This window comes from Aspergillus luchuensis, chromosome 3, assembly GCF_016861625.1.
Source record: "Aspergillus luchuensis IFO 4308 DNA, chromosome 3, nearly complete sequence".
Classification (NCBI taxonomy): domain Eukaryota; kingdom Fungi; phylum Ascomycota; class Eurotiomycetes; order Eurotiales; family Aspergillaceae; genus Aspergillus; species Aspergillus luchuensis.
Window position 1 is genome coordinate 576,489 of NC_054851.1, and position 27,630 is coordinate 604,118.

Sequence of the window (27,630 nt, forward strand, 5' to 3'; positions counted from 1 at the left end):
CATGCGATGCGGAGTAGAACATGGACGACGCGTTCTGGAAGCACTTTACGCGTATCAGTCAGCGGGTCTTGGCACCGCAGCCAGTCTCCGACGCCATCACAATAACTACTCTTGACGATTGCCAGTTGCCATTCACGGTCCATAACAGCCTCAGAAACTCCCTTCGTCCCGCCTTTGCTTACTAGACTTACCTGTCTATCCGATGATACCTCGATAGTTACCGCAGCCTGCACCCACCCACCCTATGGACCAAACCTTCGACCTCCCCGACTCGACCGATTGGCTTCCAACGCCACTGTCACTCGTCGCGCCTCTCGAATCCGCCCTCCGCTGCCAGGTTTGCAAGGACTTCTTCGATAATCCGGTGATTACCTCGTGCAGTCATACATTCTGCTCACTTTGCATTCGGCGGTGTTTAAGCACCGAAGGGAAATGCCCCGCGTGTCGCAGCTCGGATCAGGAATTGAAGTTGCGGCGAAACTGGGCTGTTCAGGAACTGGTTGAAGCGTTTCAGAATGCTAGACCCAGTGTTATAGATTTGGCGAGAAAGGCTGCTGCGCGGGCGAGTGCGACAGAAGAGGCAGAGTCGGAGGAGCCAGCACCGAAAAAGAGAAAGGTCGAGGCGGTAGATGGACCTGCTGCGGAGGGCGTGAGGACTCGATCGCAGACTCGGGGAGTGGGCTCTCAGGAAGACCCTGTTGCGATTGAGGTCATTGAGGATAGTAATGACGAGGAATATGTTCCAGGTGTGTATACTCATCGGCAAAGTTGTGTCGCATGCTAATTGCCACTGAAGAGGACGGACTAGTCGCGTGCCCGATCTGCAACCGGAGGATGAAGAATGAGGCGGTATTTCGACATTTGGATACATGTACTGGAGAGCCTGCGCCACCGAAACAGTTGAATTTTGGGTAAGATATGTCTTCTGCAGAGTGTCTACATGTTTGCATCTGACTCGGAATTATAGCTCGTTACAACCAGCGTCGCAGAGACCAAAAGACGCGCTAAATAAAGCACCAGAACGACTGCCCATTATAAACTATTCTTTATTGAAAGATAATGTGCTCCGAAAGAAGTTAAAAGATTTGGGTATACCGAACACGGGCCCGAGGCCCCTTCTGCAACGACGTCACACAGAGTGGATGAATTTATGGAATGCCAACTGCGACTCCAAAACGCCAAAGTCCAAAAGGGAATTGCTGCGAGAACTGGATATCTGGGAACGTACACAAGGCGGCCAAGCGCAATTATCAGGTGATGTCACAGATACCGTCATGCGCAAAGACTTCGATGCGGCGGCCTGGTCAACGAGCCATGATGATGACTTCAAGCGACTCATTGCGAATGCGCGAAAGAAAAGCGAAGCGCAGGTGCGCACCACGATACCACAAGAAAATGTAGGCACAATTCAGGCAACCGACCAGCTTGCCAGCCAGACAACGTATCAGCCTTCGAGTGCGCCTGTTGTTAAGCACACGGAAGCCATACATGCGGCGGAAGATGCCCACTGCCTGTAGAAGACAAAACCGTCATTGTTCCTGAGGTACAAGCGCAGACGCTCCAGGGCTCAGTCGATAGCCAGATGACCAATGCGCAAAATTAGTCGCACTCAGTGTATATGCCTAGAATGTGCGCATGATGCAGGTCCCCGGCCCTGGAGGATTGTTCATCGTCTTGCGCTAAGCAGTGGTATTAGGGCCTTCCTCGACCGACATCCGAGACAGGCGGTCCTCCAATTCCGATTCCACAGCTCGCTCCGCTGCTGTTCTGCGAGCGGCTTCCTGAGCGCCCTGCTGGAGACTGTCGAGTTCGGCAAGCTTCTTGCGAGTCTCTTCTGCCTCCTTCTCTTCCATCTCCTCCCGCTCCTTGTTCTCCAGTTCCTGCAGCTCGTCGTCGATCTCAGTCTCATCAATCTGTGGACCAGCCTCGTTCATGATGTTTCCGACCTCGTCCACCTTGGACATCTCATCACGCAGCTCTTCTACCACATCCTCGACCCTCTCCGCACCGCCGATCTGACTATGCAAGCCCCGAAGTGCTCCGGTGCTTGCCTCCATGACCTTCACGAATTGCACCTGATCCGTCGCCTGCTCGATTTTGGAATATACCTCCTCAAGCTGCATCAGAGTATCCAGTCTCTGTTTCAGATTATGCTCCGCGAGCTTCTTAGAGCGCACAGCCGAGAGCGCAGAAACGCGGTTCTTGTTCTGCAGAGCCATTTTGGCAGTCGCATTAAGTTCAGTGATTTTGTTCTCCAGGTTTTCCACCTGCTTGGTCATAGTCGCCATGAGCGTTTTGATAGAGGCGACGGCGGTATCTTGCTCTGTGATATCTTTTGGAGCGTCACTGGTTCTGAATTTGATGGTCTGCAACATAATTAGCATCCTACATGGTATAGATAAAACACCGAGACATAGGAATAAAGATACATGCCTTGCCATCGTACGCAATAGCGCCGCTATCACGGGACATATACAGTAACAGCACATCCATATCCACGTCCGACAGGCGACTCCCTTCATCCAAAACACCCGCGAACTCGTTCACGAAGCTTTCCTTGGAATAGACCAAGTCCGTTTTTGACGGACTATTCGCCGTGGCGTTCTTGACTACGCGGTCCGCAACCTCCTATGTGCACACCACATTAGTCCTACCCATTCAACCATGAACCGAACCCAAGTCAACGCAACCTACCTTCAAGTTCTCCACCAGAACCAACTCCTGAGGCTGTAACCTCGGCGTTGCCTCCTCGCCTCCAATCACAACGCCCTTCAACTGCTTCATGCCCCAGCTCATGACAGCCCATGGACTCAACACAGACGTATCAATCCCCCACTGCGGCTTGCGCAAACTCGCTGGGTTAGTCCGATAAAGGTGCAGAGGCACCATGGTTCGATTCCTTGTCGCTTCGTCCTGCATTACACGGAGCCATTATTAGTCACTGTACACCCCCTTTCCTCATAACCTGTATATGGTTGTAACATACAAAAACCGCACCCAGTGCGACAGGCCGTCCACACTCCGGAATCTCCAGATCACGTAGCAAGGATTCATCAGCTCGCAGGATCAAGTGGTTCGCTTTGCCCTTCGAGGCGGGCCCATGTGGAGCGATGTAGCCGTGCTTTGCGGCGGAGGTTAAGGCATGTTCCCAGGCTGCGATGTTGGTGGTGTATCCCTCGGGGTTGGTCTTGCGGTGGATGGGGAAGTCGGAGTAGAGGGAGGGGAGGCGGTTTCTGGAACAAACAGGAGATAATGTGTCAGTAAAAGTGGCTAAAGAGGAGAGCAAAGCGGGGGAAGAACGGACTTTCTGAAGGAATCCTGCGAGAGGATATATTGAAGGAGGGTCATCATTGTGGTTGTTATGGTGCGTGGTAGATGAGTATGTAAAGTGAGACAAGGAGAAAATGGATGTAAATGTATCTAAATGTGGTATATATTATGTATTCGCAATAAAGGAAAAGTACACCCCGTCGCTGTAGGCTGGATAGCCCCCGTGCGTGCGTGGTGCTACTGAGGTAGTAGTATCGGGATGTCTATCTGATGTCAATAAATGGGCCACTTCGTCCTTAGCGTTGGTTGTCGGGGAAGTCATCTTATCGATAAGAGGTGGTCACGTGCGATGGTTCTGCTGCCGCGGGAAGATCATTTTCTGCCACCGCCTAATTTTCAACAGATTTCGGAGCCTTCTTTTGGGGACTGTATGTTCTTAAATCCGCTTAAATCCGAGGTTTTCAGAGCGAGGTTCGCTAGGTTCTGCCGGGTTAAGCGGTCTGCAAGGCGGTAAGTATACACACTACGGGACTACGGACATGTTTAGGAGTACAGAGATAGTGATAAATCCAATTTAAGCATAAACACGTAGAGAAACATTAATTGACACATGTCTATGATATTGTATAAACCGATGCGCCCGTCGCACCATTATTGCGTCCCTAAGCTCGTTCGAAGTCGTCATTGGCTGCATTGTCATCATCTCTCGTGCCTTGCGCCGGACCAAGACCGCCCGAATCCAGCGGATTCGAGATCAAGGATTTGCGATTCATGCGCCGGTCCAGCTTCTCGCTGGTTTCTTCCGTGCCCAGTGCTTCGGCAGTGGCTGCCTCGTCCCTTGTGTCTAGCCCTCGGGCTTCTAAGTACTCGACCTTGACGGCGTGTCTTAGGTTGTCAACGAACGTTTGCATCTCGGGCATTGGAAATCCCCCATCGCCATCCAATACATCTGCATATAGTCGCTCCGCCTCCTCGAGAGCAGCTGATGCTAGTGACGGTTTCCCCAGACGAAGCCACATATCGGCGGCAAATACACTCCACATTCCAGCCTTCCGACGTCGAGAGCCCCATTTCATTCCGCTCACCGGTGACCTCGCCGCATAGCATGCCGACACACGCTCGCTGAAGAGGCCCTGGCCGATGGATCCCACAAGCCCAAGGTCCATGGCCCGCATGGCCCATCGAGCGGCGCTTTCCACTGCCGAACCCCCACGAGACTTCAACAATTCCATGGCTAAAGTGAGGCAACGAAGTGCATTAGGTGTGTCTGAGCACCGTGTAAGATAGGAATAACATGCCGTGTCGAACATCTGATCGATTCCGTCGAGCTTCACCTTAGTCCCCATTGCGGCCGGATTGAGAAGCATGCTTACGGCGCACATCTCGTAGGCACCCGCATGGTACTTCCAAGCCTTGTCGTTCGCATAGTCCGACCGAAGAAGCTCATACGTGGATGCTGATAACTTCCAGTCGCGGAGCATGAACGCGAAGTCAGCCATTTTACGCAGAAGGGCTTCAGGCGTGTCTGGCCTATAGTAACCGTGAGCGACATCGTAGTTTCCGCTGGCTCCTCCCGATGTGAGGCTGGAACGAGAGCCAGTTCCGAACCCCGCCCATCTCCGTGACATGGACATGAATCGGCCACTGATACCACGCCTACGGGAGGCCACCTGGTCATTCCAAACAGCGACTCGGTTTTCCATGAATGGTATGACGGACTGTGCAACTAGCTCTCGAATGAAGGCCTTGATTGCCATAATGTCCGAGTCGAAAAGGTAAAGACCATTATTATCCAGGTCAACCAAGGGCTCTATTAATCGTCAGTAAGTGCGGTATTGTAGATGCAGGGGTCTAGTCATACCCGCTCCACCCGAAAGTCGCTCAGTAGGCGAGAGCCATTCGCATTCAGGAACTTGAACACTGTCATCATCGGTGACCACGCACTGATTGCTGCGCAGCCTCAACAAGTGGCAATGTAACCCGAAATGACGCTTCATTTGGTCGTACAGCTTGGTTGATTCGGCAATGTCATCCCGATCCTCGTCATGAACGAGCACGTAGTACCGGAGGTATTCAGAGTGACACCAATCTGGCAACCTCCTGGGCCCATTGCTCGTATCCGCATACAATTGTCTGAGAGTTTCAAGCGGGGCAGTATTGCGTGAGCTAATAGCAATGACGCTGGCCACTGGATGTCGAAATGTTTCATGTGGCGTGGCCGAGGATATCGATAGAAGGTGTCGAAGAAATACTTTGTATAAAGGGGATGTTGTAGGAAAATTCAAGAAATCTCTGGGGCGCATTGATCCGCCCAGCGGATCATCTGTCGTGCCCAATTGCTTCTCCAAGACCTCTTCCACCTGTACCAGGGAGGGGTTTCGCCCTGAGCTCGAATTGGTAGGGGGCGGGCTGTTGCTGGCCAAGTTCACAAAGCGCACCCCGTAGTCTTCCCAGCCACGACTCGACCCCACGCTGTCCCTTATGACCAACTTCCCGGGCACATTCTCGCCGAAAGGGCGAATCAACTCCCAGAAACCACCAGCGAAGCCTTTCTGTCGTACCAACTCATCGGTGTCCGCTGATGCATAGACTCCAACCACCGGGGAGAACGAGCGTATGATTAGAGAACGGATTTCCTCCGCGCCATCGAAACGACCTTCTACCGGGGATCCCAGGGATGATCGGGCTAATTGTGGAGTCGACGATCGGAAAGAAGGAGCACGAGGCGATGCGGACCTAATCGGAAGTTCTGCCGTCGTGGCCGTCAGGGGCGGGGTCGGGGAGCGGATCCTCGAGTCTACCAGGTCTGCATCGAGGGCCGGTGATGAGTCGCGGCGCTGATTCGGATATCTCGACTTGGATGCGACACGTGGAACGCCGGGCGAGAACGACGGCGGAGGCTTGACCGGAGCCGCATCTCCGGGCGATGTCATGGACTCCGAGTGGCGTGGGATGCGCTGTGAACAAAAGTAGAAATGAACCTAGAGCCCATGGACCGGGTGGGGAGTGATCCCACGGGAAGAGTGACGGAGAAAGGGAGTGATGTGGTGTGGTGAGGTTCGGAGCAAATAGTCAGGAGAGAAGGAATGGCGGGAGGAATCCGGGCGATATTGTAGGGATGCGTTGAAGCCAAGTCACCGCGGGCGAATCCCAGAGCGCAAGTCGGGCGAACAGCTCCGTTGGGCTAATGCGTCCCTCGCGGCAGCTAATGTCGGGGGGTCAAAATGATGGTGAGGTACACTTTTGACAACTGCTTTTCAGAATATATATATTCTGGTGTCAATGAGGAAAGAAGGCTGGCTTACCCGTGGACTGCTATCGAACGGAGAGCTGCGACAAGCTTCATTGTTAGTTTAATGGATTGATTGAGTTGTTGTTGACGGCTCGGAAGGCGGTGATGATCCTCCACTTGATCTGCCGGGCAATTGTTTAATTGTTCAGGCGCTGCTGTTGATCCCCTCCACTCTCTCCCTGCGATGCGCTCTGCTTGTAATCGGGAAACACAAGGCTGACCATCTCATGACTCAATAGAGTACATTCACTCGTCAGCCCATTTGACTCATCCTGGGATGGCTGCTACCCATGCTCAGAACATCCCTCTTCTCCTTGCCTTCCAAGCGCCGCCTACTCCGCCTGACCGTTCCTCTCTCTCCGCCAACTGATGCTTCCGCCGCAACTGGAATTCTTTTCCTTCGCAGAATCTCCCCGTTGATACCCCGTGCCTGTATAAATACCCTCCGGTCTACATCTGTACCGCACAGCTCTTCCATGAGCCGTCGGAGATCCTCCAGCCTCTCCCCTCAGCGAACAAACAAAAGACGGCGCATACCTGAAGCTGCCCCGCATCAGGGCGCTGCAGGAGACACCATGACTCAATCCGCGAATACCGTTCCCACCATTGAACTTACCGCTCTTGAATCAACATTAAAATCGCTCTTACTCGATGTCGCAGAATACATACACGAGAAAAATATTGCAGAAGGACGCCGGGACACAGAGCCTACGGTTCTGCGATTTACCGGAGGATGGGTGCGGGACAAGCTCCTAGGGGTGGGCAGCAACGATGTGGATGTCGGTATCAACAACATGACAGGGTATCAGTTTGGTTTGCTCCTCAAGGAGTATATGGATAGACCGGAAAACCTGGAGAAGTACCGACAGAAGCAGCCCAATGGAGAGTTGAAACATGCGATTGCTAGCCTACATAAAATCGAGGCGAACCCGGAGAAGTCCAAACACCTGGAGACAGTGACAACAAGGATATTCGGCTTGGATATCGATCTCGTAAATTTACGAAAGGAGACCTACTCGGAAGACAGCCGAAACCCGCAGATGGAATTTGGCACAGCCCAGGAAGATGCAATGCGCCGCGATGCGACGATCAATGCACTTTTTTATAACCTGAATGAGTCCAAGGTTGAGGATTTGACTGAAAGAGGTCTGGAGGACATGCAGAAGAGGATTATTCGTACCCCGATGGAACCCTACCAAACCTTTCAGGACGACCCATTGCGTGTACTGCGCTTGATTCGCTTTGCTAGCCGACTGGGTTACAATATCGAAGAGGAGACTCAGGAGGCAATGCGAAATGACCTTATCGGGGAGGCTCTCAAGCTGAAGATTAGCAGAGAACGGGTGGGCAAGGAGCTAGAAAAGATGCTGCAAGGTTTGTAACGTCCAAGTCAGCATTGATGGTTGCTCACAGTTTCCAGGTCCCGATCCCCGCGGTGCACTGCAATTCATTGACCACCTTGGACTATACCCGACTATTTTTGCTAACCACCAGGATGATGCGCAAGCAGATACCTCGTCATGGGCACTTGCATACAATGCGTTGGGCAGAATTCTGAATCCCCATCATGACGACCCCATCATCACCAAAAATGTCCGCGATTTCCTCATAAGCGACAAGCTTGAATCCTACTACGCGTGGATGATTGCAGCATTTGCTCCATGGTCAAGTGTGCCAACCCGCGTTGCGAGGGGACCCAAGGCAAAACCTCTCCCGGCCCGGACCGCGGAAGTAGCTCGAGACAGTTTGCGAGCCGATAACAAGACAATCGCCGTCATTGGCGATGCGGCACATAATTGGCAGGCCATCACCGACATCAAGAACGCTGTCCTCGAGGGACGCATGGATGGAACTGCAGCAGAGGTACGACAGCAGGTCGGACTGCACATCCGCTCGTGGAAGAAGGACTGGAGGCTCTGCATACTTCTTTCCATTCTTCAAGAAATTATGCGAGGCGGCGAGTTTACCAGCGGTAAGGATTCCTCCATGCCCATTGCCTTTATAAATATTGATGCTTACATGATGTCAGTTCTGGAATCGTACGACCGCTTCCTCTCCTACATCAAAGAGCAAGATCTACAGGATGTGTTCGAGCTGAAGCCCCTCGCCAACGGCGGTGAGATTGTAAAGGCTCTTGGTTGCAAGACCGGTCCCTGGATGTCGAAAGCCTTGGATATGTCCATCAAATGGCAGCTGTTGCACCCGGAGGTTACCGAGAAGGAAAAGGTGCTAGAAGAGCTGTCCCGTAGGAAGGAAGAGCTAGGCATCTCTACATAGTAATAGAAATATCATGGCCGCTCTCTGGGTCCGACGACTCTGTTGTTCATTCCCCTCAACAATACTCGGCTTTATGGGAGGATCCGAGGTGAATCCTAGTTCGTCCCTGATTTCATTAAGCGCCTCTAGCAACAATTGAAGCCAAGCCCTCGACTCACGTTTCCTCGGTCTGGTGTCTCAATCACCTCATATGCCAACAGGTGTCTCAAGTATGACGATCATGGACTGTCGCGAAATGGGCACATTCAATGCGCCGGATCGCACGGCAGTGCCTCACCCAATGTGAGTAAGGATGATCGCTCAGGCAGGGAAGGGACACTGCCTTTCTCCATAGACCACAACAGTGCCAATGAATTGCACTCACGTTTTGGTCCACTAGGTAGCTATTGTAAGGAAGTATATTATCATGTATCACATGGATAATTAATGTGCTGAATGCTGAAATAAGCAGTACATGCCAGGTCTATCGAGTGCTGCCTTACCTTCTTCCGTTGTCCGGGGGACAGGTTATGCACACCTGATAACACTTCAAATACCCCAATCGTGCAGTATGGGGTAATACAACATGTGTAAGTCAAGGCGTATGTGCATCTACAATCGCTCACATGAACCAACCTTCAGGAAATGGTGGCTGGCTGATGGTGATAACTCCCTCAGCTCAGTCATACACACAGTCGTTGCTATTCGTGCACCAACAGGCAGATATGCGCTGCCTCGGTCTTCTGTTTATGTCGCCACTTCGTTGGTGGGCGGCGCGTATGCCTCTGAGGATCCAACCCCAGCAGAGCCACTCAATTATGGATGTCCGCTCAATCCTTCACAGTGCCAGAAAAATGTAAGTACCCATTGCCCCCAAAGTACGATATCGCGTAGAATTGTATACTGAAGCATACCATAGTGCATAGAGACCGTCCACGCTAAGACTTGGACTTGTGATGGCAACCTGAAAACGTATGAGACAATCCTTCTAAATTACTTTGACAGGTTGACACTTCACTGACTAAATGTCTAGTGTTTGTCACTGCATTGGCTCAGCAACGGCGGCTCCCGAAGCATTGTTCACCTGAGGGATCTCACTTGGTAGCCAAACAAAGCTACTTCATATCATCTATGTGCAGCGTCATGTGTTGATTTCATATTGATGGGGGAATTGTAATGAGAGTTCCGATGCGTTAGGTCAAGGGGAATTTGCTGAAATGGCGGGTGACATCCTGCTCTCAATTGCTTGTGTTTGGACCGTGTTACTCCATGATATACATGTTCACCAGATGTCTTAGCATCGTTCTGGATAGAATAAGATAGTCAGTCATTCGATGATAGAGCGTGCAATTATCTACCTCATTTACTCATTTAATCTAGTAGATCATCAGCTGTATTGATTGCATCCTCATATTGTATCTCACTCTCTTCTCTATCAGAATCAGAACATTGAAGCTTTGGCGTAGCACTTCAGTGACCAATCCCCGAGATCATTCTGAACCAACTAGGTAAAGTTGGCAAAACCCAGAAATATATACTACATTTAATGAGTAATCGTTTTTGTTCTTGCTTCGTTTTTTCTTTGACACGTGTATAGTACCAAAGATTTTCTTGGATAGAAACGGCGAAAAATACTGATAGAGGAAAAAAGGAATTAAAGAAACCGCTCATATAGTAACAAGTTGCAGCTGAACGATGTCTGGTTGGGTAATGTAAGGACCGTATCTCGGCTCCCGTTTCTTACCGCTCGAGAAATTCGGTTGCCGACGGCGATGGATCCCCGAGTCATCTGGCCCGAAGCTACCTTTCTAGGACATCTTGACTGTCACTTCAACAAATACGTTTCTGTAGATAGCGAGGTAAATATACGTGTCTATGGAAGAGTTTCAATCGGTGGCGCGTGAGTGCCTAGGTCGTGGTGATGCGCACATCCCAGACTCGCGGCTGGATAATGTCGTCGTCCCTAGAGAATTGGACCATTTATGGGACACCATCTCAGCCCACGAGGACAAAGACAATGCAACTGTATGATAAGGCGTTTTGATATGCACTGGGAGAGTGATGCTAACTGAGCACTACAGGTATCTGAAGACTTGTTTCTCGCGCGGGAGTTCCTGAGACTTCGGAACTCCAATGAATTATCAGAGCCTGATGTCGCCGCAGCAAATCACATCTATGCCTGGGCCAGTAGGCATGCCCTTCCATCTGCAGTGTATGCGGAATCTATGGAAGAGCCCAATGGTGAGTCGATAGACTTCCCCTCTCACATTCTCAAATATACTGACATAGCCCAGAAGAGAAGAACGCTCTTATGCATGAAGATAAGCTGCGATCATTACTCGCAATATCCGTGATTGCGGCCTTGGACTCTCTATTTCCAGTGTATAAAGCAACAGACGTGCCAAACATCATCCTCGCCTTGGCGAGCTTCACCTCTGAAGCAGACCCGTGGACAACAGCCGAGTCACACACGGCGTCCATTGCCATTCTTGAAAGGTTTCGCACATCACCCAGGACACCAGAGGCATCGTTTTGGGCTGTCCTTGAAACCATCCTCAAGGACAGAATCCGTCCTCTTTTCACAAGAACCAGGAACCCCGCCATCACAGCAGCAGGTCGCAAGGACATGCACCCTATCCCTCTTCCCAGATTTGATACCAGCATTCTTGACCCTGAGTCGAAACCATGGCGATCATCAGACATCTACGCGACGACCGTCTTTGCCTGGGTCCTCAGACAATATCAGGTACATCCCCTCTCTAAGTACCACATTTACTCGTCTTTAACAGCTTCCAGGCACTAGACATCAACATTCTAGAATCCCACTTCCCCCTTCTCGTCCCACCAATCCTCGCCTTGATTGACGATGAGACCAACCCCAACAAAGCCGACGGCTGCACTCTTCTCACCCATCTCCTGCAACCCATTCAGCAAGCCAAATCTGATATTCTTAAGCGTACCAACCTTTCCTCTGTCTTCATCGATGCCATCAAACCATGTCTCCTCTCCCTACCAACTATAACCCCTGAACCCGACTCCATCCGTCTGCTAAGCACAGCCTATCCAACCCTCTTCTTACTCCTCAAAACCAGCTACTTACCCAAGGATAAACACACCTACACCACCGAGCTAACGAAAGTCCTTCGCGAGAACCTCATCCCCTCCTTCCACCACATTAGCACCCTAACGCCTTCTAGCGGGACACAATCTACGCTATCCTCGTTCCCGCACCCAAAATTGTCTACTCTTCTATTAAACAAGATACACGATAGTCTCTTCGATCTCGCAGTTCACACAACAAAGTACCTACAGGAAATCATCCCGCTCATCTACAGTACGCTGTCCAATCCCTTCGGGACGGCGTATCCACCTCTCCTATTGGCAGGAGTGGCTGTTACTAGAGCTGTGATTATGAATGCACACCCGAGGATTTGGCGCTGGAGAGGGGAGATTCTAGGTGCCGTGGCGGCATGTTGGCTTAGCGTGGCTGACGAGGAGGCTGCGGAGCGAGGAAAAGGGTATGAAAAGGAAGATTTGATTAAACTAAAGATGCAGCTAAAGGGCGTGGTCTATTTGCTGAGGATGGTTTTGGAGAATCCAGATGAGCAGATCGCCAAGGATGACGAGGTGATTGAAGCGAAGGAGGGATTTGCGAAGGAGGTAGAGGAGCTAGTTGGTGCCGATGAGGCATTGAGGGAATTGCTGCTTGGGGAAGTAGATGGGAAGGATGGAATGTATTTTGGTGCTTGATACCAGTTGATTCCTTCAACTCGACATTCTGGATGATGTTGGCCCGGTTGTATGGGTTACTTTAGGCCAGTAATATATCCCTGAATCGATTTTTCCACCTCTACTGCCAATAAGTACTAGTGTCTCCTAGTCAACACCGTGTTGAAGCCTAGATAAAATCAAGTATACAATAATACCAAACCAGTCCCTGCCGCCTATCTCAAAATTGAGTTCGATATCATCTCGGACTCGAATGCAAGTGTTACCCTATACTAACAGAGCCTCAAGGCAAGCCACATATCCCCCAGGATCGACTTTGACCCAGCACACTGCTAATATACCCTCTCAGCATCTGAATACAACATCTATTCTATTCACTGCAGTCCCACTTCCCACCACCAGCAAAGCAAGCCCTACACCAGCCCCGATGCTACTGCCAAGTAACACACTCCATACCACGATCAAGCCTCTTCCATATCTTCCATCTCAAGACCCTCCCCCTCTCACCAACTCATCCCCAACTCAACTTCCCCCTTCATCAACCTCTCCCCCCTCACCAACACACCATTCTCTACTCCCAAACCGAAACCGAAGTTACAATTCCAATATCATGTTCCGAATCTTCAACTACGCCCAATCCCATCCCTCAACCTCACCACCATCTCAGCACCACACCCCCAGCCCAATCCCCTCCGTCCGCGTCGAAATCCCGCCCTCAGAGCGTACGCCCGCCCCTTAACCCACCCCCCAAAACACCCCGTTACTAACCAAACCCAGTCCTCCCAGGCCTAACCCACAACGACCTCCCCCTCCTGGGCCCACGACCCAGCTCCTCAATGCTTGAATACCACCAACTGCCCATCTTCCGACACCTCGAATGGCGCATCGACGAGACGACCAACGAACCACTCCGTCGACCACTGAAAGACGTCGTGTCTCTGACGGCCGCATTCGCACAAACCCGCGGATGCGAGGCGCTCGAGCCGTGCATCCATTGCAGAGAGGAAAAGGGGGTCTGGAAGACGTGCGTGGTGGGGTTTGATACCAGGGAGGGAATGAGTGCGCATGGTGCTTGTGCGGCGTGTCGGTTTAGTAGGAGGGGGTGTAGTTTCAGTAAGTACTCGTCTTTCTGGGTGTGGGGGGAGGGGAGGGGAAAGGTGCTAACTGGGTGTTGTGTTGTGCTTGTGGTAGATGTGCAGGTTGAGGAACCTGAGACTCCGATTAGAGTTAAGGATGAAGCTGGGCTCGCCACTCCGCCATCATCTGCTTCAAGGGGATATTCAGCTACTGCTGTTGCTACTGCTGGTCGTGGTGGAGGTAGGGGTAGGGCTAGGGGAAGAGGGCGCAGATTCGTTGTTCGTTCGAGACCGTATAATCTCAGACCGAGGGCTACTACTCCGATGCCTAGTGGTAGTGACATCGGGTATACGGGTCGTGATGATGAAGAGCGGGAGTTAGGTCCAATGATCAAGTCTGAGAGCAGCGAGGTGTCCACCTACTCGCCTGGTACTTCTCGTCTTGATGGAAGTATTCTTCCTTTCCCGTTGGGTCCGGAGACGATTGATGATCTGCCGTTTTTGAGACGCGCTGTTACGGAGATGGAGATGCATCTGGGGACGTTGAGGAGGAGGGTGAGACAGTTGGAGGATAGGGAGAGGATGAGGGATAGTAGTATTAATCCGTGGGAGTTGGTGTGATTGATTAAATTGGTTAAGGAGGGTTGGGATGTTCAAAATGGTGGTAGGGGGTTATGGTGTATGGATTGACGGGGACGTGTACACTGCGTCGTGTTCATAGTGGAGAATGACTTGCATGTCGAATATGGGGGTGATAGTGTGATCATTTGTGGAAGTTAGCGTTCGATGTGATGAAATTACGTTTGAGCGAAAAGACAACGTGATAGACAACGGGTAGTAGCACCAAGCACTAGGAGTGTAAATGCAGTGTCTTAGGTAAAGCATCTTCTCTAAGATAATGCGGCCGTCAATTCTATCATAACTATGTACATTACGACTTTTAAGACCCCCGAGACGAAGTATACACCTTCTGAGGATACAGAAAGCCACCAGGGCCACCATCTACATGATTCTCCATTCTCGGTCTCAATCCGTCCGAGGACGAAGGCAGCATATCAAAGCACTGCGTACTCAATGACTCTTGAGTATTGACCTTCTTGACAACATCCACCAGTCGTCCTAGTATCGCATACTCCAGCTTCAGCTTAATGCTATAAGCGACAGGCTTGAACATGACCTGCAAGGCATAGTACCCGGCATACTGAATACCGACGACGGCTATATCAAGTATCAAGACCAGAATATTGATCCCGATCAGCTGCGCAAGGATACGACGATGTCGATCTTCAGGACGGAGTCGTAGCAGCTTCGCAGCTTCCCATACGTACAGACCGGAGAGGAGACCTTCTTGGAGACAGAAGCCGACGAGCTGGATCCGCTCCATGATGTTGTATCCGTCGTTGAAGAGTCTCCAGTGCGTGGAGACGGTTCCGTATAGGAGGACAGTGATGGGGATCTGGAGGAGGATGTCGTCCAGGATGATGAGACGGAGTAGATAGCGGAGGATTGTGGGGTCCTGGAGGACGAGATGGAGACGGGACCAGAGGACGAGCGAGTGGCCGGTTATCATACCGCACCAGCCGATCATGATAAGGGTGACAGAGCCGTAGGGCGAGATTTGGGGTCGGGAGAAGAGGAGGATATATCCTACGCATTGCGGGACGATGCTTAAGGAGGCCACGAGTAGGGACCAGAAGTAGACGCTGCCTCGGCGCTTGAAGGTCGAGAGACAGAGGATGATGAGCTCGATGGCATTGTAGCAGGCGATGGCGGCAAAGGCCGTGAAGATGTGCACTTGGTGGGAGTCTCGGTATATGTCGGGGAGAAGGCGCCCTGAAGGGGTGTCGCGTTTGAGGAGCATGGGTGAGGGGGACACATGGTTGACAAGATGGTATGTGGTAGTGAGGGGGAGGGAGGATAGTGGGAGATTTATTTCACGTCCACCAGGGTCGCCACGCTCAGGGTCCGAGGAGAAGAGGATCTGCGAGTGGATGCAAAGGACAATGGGGCCAACAAGGGCCGCTCAGGCCTCCGATTTGCTCCTCATGGGCAGGATGGCGCGAGTGGGAACATATGCAGGGAGGGTGCGGATGCGGAGAGAGACTAGAGGGGGATCGCTGGGTGAAGCACAATCAAGGGTATGAACGGCAAGATCGCCTCACCGGCATCAGGGGGTCCCTGAAAGCAAGGGCGTTATTAGCTCATGGATACGAGGTCTACGCGTGGCCGAGCATCTGACGGAGAAGTTAGCCGATCAACTATCGAAGTTTGTTGACAGCGACAAACCGGGGGAACACGCGGGAGGTCGATCATTTGCGGACAATAAACTAGCCCACTATAAGGTGGATCTTGGTTCAATAGTAGATCCATATCTTCAGAAGGGGCCGGCCTGTCCTTCATGATGTATTTCTTCAACAATGTTCTGGAAGCTTGTGCATTGACCACTCGGGCTGCTCCCCCCAGGAGGCGAGAAGTGGTGCCCCATTGTGGAGCTGATATCTCACTCATCGATTTTGTCATGTAAAGTTGTGATTTGAGTTCATGGTGAATGCTACTTCCACCGGTGACTGTGAAGGTTCTCATTCTGCCAAATGCGGAATCTAAGCCATCTCTGGAAGTTCTGATTTATCATCTCAAGCCCCTATTCCGTAGCTCCGTGACATAGGTGCTCAATAGTTCCGCGAGGTGATAGGTAGTATGGGATGACTCCAATGTCCAGACAAACAGACTAAAGTGGAACCTTAGATATCAAAAGGCCATATGGATCTCAGTGTCTCTTCATCCTTCACAGGCTCATCTGGATCGTCAATTTCAGGATTAGTCAATACAGCCTGCAACATCCCATCAAACATCTCATGATGCGCTGTCTGCGCCGCCTCCCAGTCACCCGTTGATACCCAGCCATCGGTGGCTGTGTTGAGCAAGCCTGCCAGATCATAACGCAGATTATGCGCTGCTTCAAAAAGTCTATACTTCTTCTGATGATCTGCCAGTTCATGCGGTGGAGGGACTGCGTAAGGACATGGTCCTGCAAAGCCTAGCTTTTCCCAGTTCTGAGATGTGTCAATCAGGTCGTGGTGTAGTGCCGCAGCTCCATCCTTCCACGTCCTGTAGCTGTAGCGAAATGGTCGAAATAGATTTTCATCCATCAATCTCGGCTTTGAGAGCGTGGGTATAAGAAATTGGGTGCAGACATCGAATGCCCTAGTGCAGACCTCATTCTCCGTTGCAAAGTCGGGAATCTCATCCGCATACCAAAACGCCGGCTCAATGCTAGCGGCCTGCCAGTCAATGATAGCCGTTATCTCAGAAGGATCATTCTCTGAGACAAATATGTTCCTCTTGTGAAGGTCTGGGTGAAACAATACTGGTGTCGCACAGTCCTTTATCCGGAAATCCTGAGACATGGATCTCATCAGGTCTCGCGTCTGAGCTAGAAGCATCTTGTGTGTTTCGACTGAGCCATGATACATCGGTCGTCGTTTCGTTTCCGAGTCCACAGCCGGAAGCCTCGATAGACCAGCATCAATAAGGCCATCGCAGTATTCATAAAGGTCATTCCCTAGTCGTTATTGGTTAGTCAGTACTGAAGCCGTGGGGTTGATTTTGGTAACCCACAGGGCCCCCGGTTGGGTTTTGTATCATGTGAAGCTTGGCCTCTTCCAACGTCACAATCCCAGTATCTGGTTCCACAATGTGGTCCAATACAGAATTCTGCGTCAAGCACACGCCTGTTGTCGGGGCTTACGGGACTGTGTATGGAATACAGACTCCCAAAGCACGGAAACTGTAGGTCAACCACTTCTTTAAGCTTCCGGTAGATTGCGTCTATACACTTGATACGTTTTTTATCGTCCATTTCATGCCACTTCTTGTGCAACTGAACACCAGTTGCATGCTCCATGATGATGTATTCGCTGCCAATGGGATTATCGATGCTCGTGGCATCGTTGCTCCAGTCGAGTATCTTGGGTATAGGAACGGTAGTATTGGTTTGCACTGAAGAGCAGAGTGCACCATAAGCCAGTGAAGCGAAAGAATGATGAGAGGAACTTACGATATTCGATCGTTGCGATCTCAGAGCTGGTCGTCAGCTGTGCCGGGCCAGCCAGCGAAAACGGAAGTCTTGCGACCACTCGCTTATCGTTGTCCAGTTCGAAAATGAAGACGCGGTTGAAACCACCTTCCAATTTTTGACACTTCGTGATAGTACTTGCTCCTGGCGACAGATTAAGAACTTTGCGACGGAGGGCATCAAAATCGAATTGAATGTAGCGAGAGGCTCGCTCCTCCTCGTCATTTCGAAGCCAGCGCCCACTAGTGTAATTATATGGATCGAGATCTAGGTGTACACCATTGCGATCATGATCATGATCTGTTGGTGTCGAGTGACCGTAAGAAATCGGTGTATGATACATCCGCAAATCTCCCCGGGCTTTCCTCGTGGCCGTTGAGTGCCAATAGCATGCCTTGTCCGCCACGCGGAATGTGTGTCTTCTAACGAGCCCTGTTGTTGTCGAAAGGAAGAAAGGGGGTAGTCGCCGGCGCGTAGCATGAGCCAATCTTAACGATTGCTGCATCATATTCCAGAAGATGCAAGTTGGAATGAGAAGCAGAGGGAAATAGGGAAGGGGAAAGGAACGCTTTTATCCTCCGAAGCCTAGAGTCAGTCATATGTATATGGGAATCCGATCGAAGGGGCGGATGAAGATGTTTGTCTGGTATTCGTTGGCTCCCTAGCAATAGACAGTGGACTTTGGTGACATAGAATATAATTCTCTTTTAACAATGAGGATGAGATATAATACTCCTTGAACCTTGTAACATTCTAGTCGCAGGGATCATAGTCCACATCATTATAGTACCGGGAAATATGCGGATGCAAAGGAACCGAGGAGTAGGGAGTGACAGGAATCCAACGGTCCCGAACTCCCGGGATGACAGTCCCCGCTCGATGGGAGCCTTGTTCAAGCGCCCGACAGGCAAGGATGCTTGCTTGCTCCTTATCGGTGTCCCCGCCGACAGCATTATGCACCCTGATAGGCACAATTCTCCGATCTGACTTAACGTGGTAGCTTTGGAGACACGTAAGTATCGACTTCATCCTTCTTAGCCACCTTGCGTCCCCCCTGGGGTGTCCCTCACTTCTCGGCCATCATCAAGACGAAACCCGACCTGTAATTCTACTATTGGTCCTTATACCTCCGTCTCCAGCATTATGGCATCCATGAACCAAGTTATTACTGGATATACCGCTCGTCGAGCGAAACTAGAAGCCAGTCAAAATCCCTACGCCAAGGGCATCGCCTGGGTTGAAGGACAACTCGTTCCCCTCAGGGAGGCCCGCATCCCCCTAATCGACCAAGGCTTTCTGCGCAGTGATTTGACCTACGATGTCATCGCCGTCTGGGACGGCCGGTTCTTTCGCCTAGATGACCACCTCTCTCGACTTGAATTGGCCTGCGTGAAGTTGCGTCTCAAGTTGCCTATATCCCGCGATGAAGTGAAGGAAACCCTGATTAGGATGGTCGCGCAAAGCGGTATTCGGGACGCATATGTGGCTCTGATTGTGACGCGGGGACTGCAGAGCGTTCGCGGTGTCAAGCCGGAGGTTTTAGTAAACAACCTGTACATGTTTGTGCAACCCTATGTCTGGGTCATGGATCCAGAGGTCCAACGGATCGGTGGAAGTGCTGTTATTACGCGAACTGTTCGTCGGGTGCCCCCAGGGGCTATCGACCCTACCGTGAAGAACTTACAATGGGGTGACTTGACTCGAGGTATGCTCGAGGCTGCGGATCGAGGTTCCATGTACCCGTTCTTGACGGACGGAGATGGCCATCTCACGGAGGGATCCGGTTATAATATTGTTCTGATTAAGGACGGCGCGATTTATACGCCTGATCGCGGGGTGCTACATGGTGTCACCAGGACAAGTGTCATTGATGTTGCACGAGCTTGTGGGATCCAAGTTCACCTCGAGGCTGTGCCGGTCGAGTTGGCGTATCAGTGTGATGAAATTTTCATGTGCACGACAGCGGGTGGAATCATGCCCATCACAGAGTTGGATGGGAAGCCTGTGAATCGGGGGCAGATTGGTCCGGTCACGAAGAAGATCTGGGACGGGTATTGGGCTATGCATTATGACCCAGCCTACAGCTTCGCAGTCAGATATGATGATGAATCAAAGGCCAAGCTGTAATTGTAGGGAAGTAACAATGGCCGAGATTCAAAAATTGCATACTCGTAGCGAGGTTTCCGGTTTGGCGCCTTTCTTTCGTGGTCTTGTAAGTCCCCGTCAAATGTAGGTTTCCGTATGTCTACCGTAGATAATATATCCACTCCTGGGGTGATATAAACTTTCTCAATGACCAAACATTATTGTGACCGAGTATTTGGAAAGGTTCCCCGAGAGGCGATGACTGATGGAGACGACCAAGCCGGCTGTAGATCAGCACCGTTACTTGTCTCTGGGCTAGAAAGTGACTCTATGCAGAATCTATCCGAGAGTTTGTGATCAGCCTGTAATATTCATGATAATTCTTATATTTCCACTGGGAGGACCTCATTTAAGTAGATCGATATAGACTCGTTGAACAGCCGAGTGGACAAAATTGAAGACGACGGCATCACTCTGCCGAAACCCATCCACCATGACTTCAAAGCCATTAACTAGGTGTACTTCCCATGGCGACTCATGTGGGAACAAGATGACTGAAGAAAGTCAGAGCACTTTCACATGGAAGGTAATGATGATAAGCAATCAAGTCCAAAGGCTTGTGAGTTGTCTAGACTGAATCTGGTCGGGTAAGTGAAGGAAACGAATCGGTAGTAACCGGGGAAGATGACGAAGTTCGAAAGAGTTCAGGAGATTTCTTTGTTTGTCGACAACAGTGTGATTAGCCAGCTGCTCGGTTGCGATCATGCCATCCCCGGATTAGTGCTATTTTCTTTGCCAGGTCCTCCCTTCCTCCCCCCTCCCAATTTCTTTTTGGGTACTTAGTTTTGTCAAGCAATAACAAGGGGAAAGAGCGAAAAGTAGGTGATCAGTTCATGTGTCATGGAAATGACTAGACATGACTGTCGGCACGAATCTACTTCCTGCCGTCTTCACCATTCCCGCATGGAAGGCTCAGAGCAGGTAGGTCTGACTGTTGGAAAGCCTTTTGGGAGCGCCCTGGCACCTCGCAAAAGAGTTTCGAGTTTATACGGTCCCATAGTATAAGGTAGATTGTATATTCTGAAACTATTACTTTCAATGTTTCTCGGCAATGAGACCGTCGGCCGGTAGCAGGATGGTCAAACCTGTTGAATATCTGTTATTAACAGATATTTCGCTCTGGAGCTCTTCTTTAAAGAGAAGGAATCAGAGTTACTGTGCTCGTCTCTCATTAGTTCTGACTGTCCTCTTTGCCATTGCCCGTAGATGGGCAGGATCGGTGATCAGAAGGGCATGAGGGTCAACCGCAGTATGGAGATATCGCAATACGATCTCGAGTCTGGTATACCACTCTGACTACGTCAGGATATAGAGATCACGAATTCGCGATTGGCTGTCTTTTCCGTTTCTGAATCCTGCGCGCGTCATATTCCGGATGGCGGAGACGGAGAGAGTAGAAAAGGGGGAAGTGGAATGAGACGGCGAGAGCAGGTGACTTCAATCATCTCATCCTCGCCTCTTTTCCGCTCCGTCAACCCATCTGCCTCTCGACTCCTTTCCCGATCATATCATCCTATGCATGCATTAGAATTGGTTTCATTCCTTTGTCGAAGACTTCCATCGACAGGGATGAGAAAAGTCCGAAATTACTGGCTATTCCGGCCGAAGAAAACCACGAATCAACATTGGGAAAAGACTATAAGCGAGATGTTATAGTGCGCCGCTTTTTCTCTCCCTGCCAATATCCCGTGGAAGGGAAAGGGAAATACTGGACGGTCTGTCATAAGCAAGAAAAACGTTTCCCATGACGATCGAATGCGTGAAGAGTTCAACTTCTCTGCAAGGAGAGACATCACCAGTTACAGTGTGTTAGTTGTCTGGTTCATACCCTTGCTGTCTTGGTGATTATCTGGTCCGCCTTTTTCTTTGCTTCTTTTTTTGTTCCGCTTCTTCGTGGTGCCTTTTTTCTTTTTCTCTTCGCGCAAGACATACATAAGCGCGGCACTAGGACTAGTCTGCGTGGCCAAAGGCGCTGGGTCGCTTGCTGACAGGGTTTCTGTTGCTTCTTAGTCTTTCCTCTGCGAAGCTCTACGCCGTTTGTTGATGAACCGGCTTAGACGCATCAGATGGAAATATTATAGAGTCGTCCAGCAGGGTTACTGGGCAACTCTCCTACCCCATAGTATTGCATTTTCGACTGACCATGCAGCTGCTGTCCATCTCCAACCCCGATCGCACCAACCGGAAAGCGAAGCATCACCACCGCTTTTCGAGCCTGTCGCACGACGCTAAAACCGCCGATCCCTGCAAGATCCCCCAACTGCCTGAGAGGGGGTTGTCTTCCCTCGCCCCTTTAGGTCCCCCCAATGGCTCCCGCCTCAACGAGCCTGCATTTGCTTTAGCCATATCACACAAGCCTAGGCAGCCAGGACACGTCTGGAGCCTTCTGCCCGGTACATTGCTGTGTACCGAAATACCGAGGAGCGTGGCGGGAGACATTGGTTGCTCAATTGATTACTCGCGCGCGGTACGGAGTAGATTATTTTCTTTCTGTTTTGGATGGGGTGATAGGTCACAAGGATATTCTGGTGCAACGTCCGTTATCGCATCATCATCCGTTTGGTCTGGTTGTTGTCGACCTCCACCATAACCCCCTGCACCAATAGTGGAGAGCGGGAACATAAGGACCAGGAAAGAGCCAGAAGGACCAAACCCCGGCGGGCGTTCAGCTGAGTGAGAGGTACGGAAGGACGGAGTGCGCCTCAGCTACGAGTCAAATCCAGAGGAACCCCCCCCCAGGTTTTAATGAGTGTCACAATAGACTTTGTTCGCCCACCAACAATCTAGCAACCTGCTTCCTGTTCCTGTTCGCATAAGTATCTCTCTCTCTGTGTGCCTGGCAGCGACACGGTCAGTGTTCCTGGGCCAAGTGACGATTTCCCTTCCCCGCCCCATCAGACCAAATCATTCAGTAGCCCGCTATATTCTGGACGACGCCGAGCAGGACGCGAGTAAACGAGATGTCTTCTGGGGATGGCGCCAGAAACAATCCACCTGAGGCTTCGGGAGCTGCCAAAGCGGGCTCTCGAAAGAAGATCCGACCCACATACTCGTGCTTAAACTGCCACAAACGCAAAGTCAAGGTATGGTTGTCTTTGAAATCAATACCCATTGTTCGCGGCGCATGCTTTGGGGGCTGGGGGCCGTCTTAAATGCCGAGCAGGTCTCACCATCGTGGTGTCGTGCCCTCCTGACTAACGCGCGACTTGACAGTGCGACCGAGTAAAGCCGTGCGGTGCCTGCTGCCTCCGCGGTACACCGTCCGAGTGCGAATACGGCACCAGCAAGCGGGACCGCCATTACATTCAGCAGTCGGCTTTAATCGAGAACCTTCTTCGGTCCTGTGAGAACCTGAAACAGCAGCTTGCCGAAGCTCGCCAACTCGCCAATCTTCCCGCCATAAAGGACGAAGACGGATCGCTACCGAGCAGCCAGGCGCTCTACTCCATCAAGGAGTCGGACAACTCGGTTGAGGATGGAGACGACTCATTGGACGAATTAGACCTTTCTTCCAAGGCCGCAGACAATCAGTCTTTGGCTTCACCCAACACAGTAGCGCTGGAGGAGCAACGTACACGTAAAGAAAGTACGTGGTTATCATACCCTCCCCGACCTTTGCATATCCCTTTCGCTCACCAGGGTCCAGGTCGTTCCTCCTCTCCACCGTTGTTGAAAGAGAAAGTCATCCTTACTGATCCCAATCTAGCTAACGCATTAATTGAATTTTATGTTGAACGCTTGGTCACTGATTTCAGTCCCCCCCAAGTCAGCGGCACCATCGCGTTACGTGAAGCTCGGTCCTTGCGAGTCTTTTCGCCAATTCTGTGCAGTGCGTTTGAAGCGGCATCTCTCACATTCGCTGGCCGGCGCGATGGAAACCGCTCAGTCGAGGTAGCTGGACACTCGCGTTACCTCCGAGTCTTGCGCTCTCTTCAACATGCTTTGTATGACCCTCAACAGGGCAAGTCGACCGAGGTCCTTGTCGTCGTTCTCCTAGCTACTATCATAGAAGTGAGTCCTGATTGTCGCTTGCGCGATCCCTCGCTAATGTCGCAATAGGCCTTCAAGCAAACATCAAAAGACTCACTTCTCAAGCATCAGCTGGGTGGTTTGGAGCTTTTACGGACTCGAACACCATATCGACATCGACATGGGATTGAGCGCTCTTTGTATGTTGACCTTCGGATGTATTGGGTAAGATAAACCATCACCATTTTCCGTAGAAACGAATCTGACAAAGTGGCCAGGTCACGGCAGCCTTGGTACATCGGAAGCCTACTTTCCTTGCGGAAAAAGATTGGTTGACAGTCCCATGGCCTGGAGACGGACCGGCCAAAGACATCCTTCAACGCCTGCTGGATGTTGCAGTGCATATCCCCGGATATCTTGCCCAAGTTGACGAGTTCTCAGCGCTACTAAAAGGGGGGAACAAGCCCCCATCAGAGCTAGTTAACATGCAGAGTGCCATTTGGGAACGGGCCACCGAACTTCAAGGTCTTCTCCAAGTATGGAAGAACATGTATGCCGACACATACCCGTCAGGCGGGCCATGGGAGGAAAGTCCAAGCGAAGCAGACCCAACCGACGACTTCCCCAAATTCAGGTGTCGCAACCCCAGCACAATGCAAGTCATAGTGGGACAAAATATCATGTACCCGGACCTGCTTCTAGCGACATCAATGACCTTCTACTGGGCTTTGGGCCTGATAATCTCCACCACCGATCCAGGACTAGTCAGCGTCCTCGGGCTCCAGGAACGATATCAGTACGCGTGCAACATCTGCCGCAGCATGAAATACTACACCCAAAACATCCCGGGCTGTCTGATCTCACGAGTCATGTTCATCCTCCGCACTGCCTTTGACAATTTCGCAGACGGCATGGTTGAGAAGGAATCGATGGCGGAAATATTCACCTATATCGGTCGGAAATTCGAGCTCCCTGTGTTTTCCAACAAATGCACATCCTCTTCAGTGAAGGGTGAAGGAAAACCATGATTTATTTGTTAATACTTTCCCATACATCCACCTCTCCCTGCATTTCTCCCCTCATTCTATCCTCTCGAGCGGATATTCCCATTTTTGATATTGCGAGGAGGGCTTTACGATTGTCATGACCATTGCTACATGTGATTACATGATCAACACTTCATTCATTCTCATACATAGGCGTTATGGCTGGATGCAGGAGCTGGATGTCAAGTTATTTGCGAGCGTATCTCTCAAAGCAAGCAGTCGCCTAGATATCATTCAATGTTACTTATTTCAATTACTAGCACTGAGAAAAACAGGTATTCCAGTATACAATGCACTATACAAAGTTGTCCCATCCGTTCTCTATGTTGCAATGACAGTACTATATACTAGTATTAAAGAAAAAGAAAATTTTCTATTCTTTTTTTCTTCTTCTTCTTTTTCAATAATATGTAGTATATATATTTTATTTTTGAATCATCTCGAGTACTTATAACTACAACTCCGCACAGCGATGTGACTACTAACAACAATTGAACTGATGAATTGAGTCTAGCATAACATGATTCAAGACATCAGCACAGAAAAAAAAATAAATGAAAAAATGAAAAAATCCCCAATCTAAACCAAAAGCAAAATTACTCCATCGTACAGAGCATCTCAAGAGACATCATCAATCATCAATCATCATCATCATCATCATTAATGTACTATTTCCACATAACGTCATACTAATTTACTAGTTCTTCTAGTACGCTTATACTTTTTAAATACATTCATGTAGTCCGTTTCACCGGTCCCCAAAGTAGTCCATCCTCTCCCCCAATAATCGCAAAGAAACCTCCCATCACACACCTGGGCTCTGTAAGATGGTAGGGTCTAAAAACGGAGAAGACCTGTCCACCATGCAGGAGAAGGATGTAGAACGAAGAAAGGCCAACAGACAGCGCAGCGCAGCCCACATTATTGTCCTGTGTATGTGGGCCAGCTTACATAGGGGAAGAGGGGGTCTGAGCGGACGATAGTCATCATTCGATAAGGCAAACGAAACAGATCACATGTCGGGGGAAGGGACGCGGTGTGGTCTGGGTCTGGAATTGCATTTTTTTCTCTCGCTCACATGACGATGCATGTAGCACGGATCTTGGCTCTTCTTGAGAGTTGAGAGTTTTTTGGGAGGGGGTGGTGTGATTGGTTGAGTTCAAGCCCAGTCAGTCGCTGAGAAAAGGAAGCCCCGTTAGCAATTTGTATTCTCTTCGAGCTAAAAGACTGTGCGTGTGAGTGTGCATGGATACAGCATCAGCCAACGAGCACCTTTTCCAAGGTTACGCAGAGCGTCAGCACGCAGCACTCGGTAACTGGACTAGGGAGAGAGGGAAGAGGGTGGGTTTATTGATTGCTGGGCTGCACACTAAGGGGCATCGCGTCCCCTCTGCGAGATTGTTTTGCTTGGAGCTGGGGCAATGATTGGCGCAACGTCCGTGAATTTCTCCGGCGCCGCTGCGACCGGCGCAATGGTCGGGTGGACGAATCGGGCGGCCCGGTCGGTGGTGGCCCGCAATCTAGTGGCTGGGTGCAGTGCAGATGCTGCGGTGCTCCGCAGGTGCGTAGTCGACTGTGTTCTGTGACATTCAGCTCATACTGCTGTGGAGGATAGACCGGTAACCGTCGGGATCGAGATGAATGCATTTCGTGCGAAGAGATAGTCTCCGGTGTCCTGCGTCATCTGGTGGTTGCTATGGCTGTTGGGCTCAGGCTTGCGCGCGGTGGGTGGTGCGCGGATGGTGAATCCACCTTCGGGGTCCACGGGGAGCCAGTTGGCTGTGAAACGGGTACTTCCATCCGGCATTTCCAGCGGGGTAAGCCCATTTTCCTCCAAGTCCATGGTGAAGCTAATTTCCCTGGACTGGCTTTTGCTATCTCCTTCTGCGTTGCTGAGAGTGGGCAGTGGGTCGCCAAACGAAGGTTGAACCAGTCCATCGTCGAGCGCGTGATGCAGTGAGACCGAGTCGGGGAAGCCAATATCGGGTAGTCCATAGAATTGGACCGGCTCGCCCTGATTGTATTCCCGGTCCCATTCCCCCTCACTGCCACTGTATGACTGTTGGCTCATTCCCGGTGAGCTGCAAGGGTCATCGAGAAGGGGCGACTGGACCAAGTGCAATCGCGAGCTGGGGCTGTCCTGTGATGCTCGCGGAGAAGGTGTACTTGCGGGAATATTCATGTAGAGCGCGCGTTCAGTAGCTAATTGGGATGCCGAACGGAGCAAATCGTCTAGAGAAAAATCGGCGGTAGTGGGCTTGGTATCGGGGGCGGTGTTGAACGACGATTCTCCGAATCTAGTGCAGCAGCCATTGTCAGCTGGAAGGTCTTGGAATCCTTTGATCATGCCATGGCTATGGCGCACACTGGAGGACACACATTGAAGATATTTTGTCCGCCAATTGAGGTACATTCAGAGCATTAGCAACACCCATCGGTTGCGAGGGATGGTAGAGGCCCGAGCCCGTCTCGCCTGTCGCGAAGTCGAATTCTGAGCAAAGCTCCGGGCTCAGCAATTGTGACGATGACAGATCAAATCCGTTGAGACTCAGATGGCTTCCGTATAACTCCTCATCCGTGAAGTTAGACTCCAGGCCGAGCATCTGAGTGTCGGACGGGCCCATAGAAGTCCATTTCTCAAATTCTTGAGGATGGCTCGTATGCAGCATTGTGGCGAGGTCTTGCGTGGTGATTCAGCTAGTCGAGCGATGGAAATTGTAATGTTATACTGATTTGATCAGATCGTAGGAAGCACTACAGCATAGCATTCAA

At 50.8% G+C, this 27,630-nt stretch overlaps 13 protein-coding genes across 13 annotated transcripts; 7 read left to right on the forward strand and 6 right to left on the reverse strand.

Annotated features, from left to right (window-relative positions):
- Positions 1-244: 244 nt before the first annotated feature.
- rad18 (E3 ubiquitin-protein ligase RAD18) lies at positions 245-1,517 on the forward strand (the record flags this gene model as incomplete). Its single annotated transcript, XM_041686677.1, has 3 exons — positions 245-746; positions 797-911; positions 968-1,517. The coding sequence occupies 3 exons, from the start codon at positions 245-247 to the stop codon at positions 1,515-1,517; spliced, it is 1,167 nt and encodes a 388-aa protein (XP_041540638.1).
- Positions 1,518-1,679: 162 nt separating this feature from the next.
- AKAW2_30192A (putative vacuolar sorting protein SNF7 family protein) lies at positions 1,680-3,351 on the reverse strand (the record flags this gene model as incomplete). Its single annotated transcript, XM_041686678.1, has 5 exons — positions 1,680-2,366; positions 2,434-2,628; positions 2,695-2,913; positions 2,987-3,233; positions 3,305-3,351. The coding sequence occupies 5 exons, from the start codon at positions 3,349-3,351 to the stop codon at positions 1,680-1,682; spliced, it is 1,395 nt and encodes a 464-aa protein (XP_041540639.1).
- A 581-nt stretch (positions 3,352-3,932) lies between these two features.
- AKAW2_30193A (TRAPP III-specific subunit 85 family protein) lies at positions 3,933-6,203 on the reverse strand (the record flags this gene model as incomplete). Its single annotated transcript, XM_041686680.1, has 2 exons — positions 3,933-5,080; positions 5,132-6,203. 2 exons carry the CDS (start codon positions 6,201-6,203, stop codon positions 3,933-3,935), a joined length of 2,220 nt encoding a protein of 739 aa, XP_041540640.1.
- A 934-nt stretch (positions 6,204-7,137) lies between these two features.
- On the forward strand, positions 7,138-8,839 carry CCA1 (tRNA adenylyltransferase; the record flags this gene model as incomplete). Its single annotated transcript, XM_041686681.1, has 2 exons — positions 7,138-7,936; positions 7,983-8,839. The coding sequence occupies 2 exons, from the start codon at positions 7,138-7,140 to the stop codon at positions 8,837-8,839; spliced, it is 1,656 nt and encodes a 551-aa protein (XP_041540641.1).
- A 565-nt stretch (positions 8,840-9,404) lies between these two features.
- Positions 9,405-9,906, forward strand: AKAW2_30195S (uncharacterized protein; the record flags this gene model as incomplete). The annotated part of the gene is made up of 3 exons (XM_041686682.1): positions 9,405-9,674; positions 9,738-9,790; positions 9,852-9,906. The coding sequence occupies 3 exons, from the start codon at positions 9,405-9,407 to the stop codon at positions 9,904-9,906; spliced, it is 378 nt and encodes a 125-aa protein (XP_041540642.1).
- A 787-nt stretch (positions 9,907-10,693) lies between these two features.
- On the forward strand, positions 10,694-12,568 carry AKAW2_30196S (Tti2 family protein; the record flags this gene model as incomplete). The annotated part of the gene is made up of 4 exons (XM_041686683.1): positions 10,694-10,843; positions 10,900-11,059; positions 11,113-11,564; positions 11,615-12,568. The coding sequence occupies 4 exons, from the start codon at positions 10,694-10,696 to the stop codon at positions 12,566-12,568; spliced, it is 1,716 nt and encodes a 571-aa protein (XP_041540643.1).
- Positions 12,569-13,157: 589 nt separating this feature from the next.
- On the forward strand, positions 13,158-14,244 carry AKAW2_30197S (DUF3716 domain-containing protein; the record flags this gene model as incomplete). Its single annotated transcript, XM_041686684.1, has 3 exons — positions 13,158-13,269; positions 13,325-13,660; positions 13,739-14,244. The coding sequence occupies 3 exons, from the start codon at positions 13,158-13,160 to the stop codon at positions 14,242-14,244; spliced, it is 954 nt and encodes a 317-aa protein (XP_041540644.1).
- Positions 14,245-14,563: 319 nt separating this feature from the next.
- Positions 14,564-15,484, reverse strand: AKAW2_30198A (uncharacterized protein; the record flags this gene model as incomplete). Its single annotated transcript, XM_041686685.1, has 1 exon — positions 14,564-15,484. The coding sequence occupies one exon, from the start codon at positions 15,482-15,484 to the stop codon at positions 14,564-14,566; it is 921 nt and encodes a 306-aa protein (XP_041540645.1).
- A 355-nt stretch (positions 15,485-15,839) lies between these two features.
- AKAW2_30199A (uncharacterized protein) lies at positions 15,840-16,206 on the reverse strand (the record flags this gene model as incomplete). The annotated part of the gene is made up of 2 exons (XM_041686686.1): positions 15,840-15,857; positions 15,910-16,206. 2 exons carry the CDS (start codon positions 16,204-16,206, stop codon positions 15,840-15,842), a joined length of 315 nt encoding a protein of 104 aa, XP_041540646.1.
- Positions 16,207-16,364: 158 nt separating this feature from the next.
- On the reverse strand, positions 16,365-18,206 carry AKAW2_30200A (uncharacterized protein; the record flags this gene model as incomplete). Its single annotated transcript, XM_041686687.1, has 3 exons — positions 16,365-17,185; positions 17,242-17,622; positions 17,681-18,206. The coding sequence occupies 3 exons, from the start codon at positions 18,204-18,206 to the stop codon at positions 16,365-16,367; spliced, it is 1,728 nt and encodes a 575-aa protein (XP_041540647.1).
- Positions 18,207-18,841: 635 nt separating this feature from the next.
- Positions 18,842-19,825, forward strand: AKAW2_30201S (aminotransferase class IV; the record flags this gene model as incomplete). Its single annotated transcript, XM_041686688.1, has 1 exon — positions 18,842-19,825. One exon carries the CDS (start codon positions 18,842-18,844, stop codon positions 19,823-19,825), a length of 984 nt encoding a protein of 327 aa, XP_041540648.1.
- A 2,978-nt stretch (positions 19,826-22,803) lies between these two features.
- On the forward strand, positions 22,804-24,840 carry AKAW2_30202S (Zn(II)2Cys6 transcription factor domain-containing protein; the record flags this gene model as incomplete). The annotated part of the gene is made up of 5 exons (XM_041686689.1): positions 22,804-22,926; positions 23,057-23,429; positions 23,550-23,854; positions 23,903-24,037; positions 24,091-24,840. 5 exons carry the CDS (start codon positions 22,804-22,806, stop codon positions 24,838-24,840), a joined length of 1,686 nt encoding a protein of 561 aa, XP_041540649.1.
- Positions 24,841-26,452: 1,612 nt separating this feature from the next.
- Positions 26,453-27,527, reverse strand: AKAW2_30203A (uncharacterized protein; the record flags this gene model as incomplete). Its single annotated transcript, XM_041686691.1, has 2 exons — positions 26,453-27,155; positions 27,238-27,527. 2 exons carry the CDS (start codon positions 27,525-27,527, stop codon positions 26,453-26,455), a joined length of 993 nt encoding a protein of 330 aa, XP_041540650.1.
- Positions 27,528-27,630: the final 103 nt, after the last annotated feature.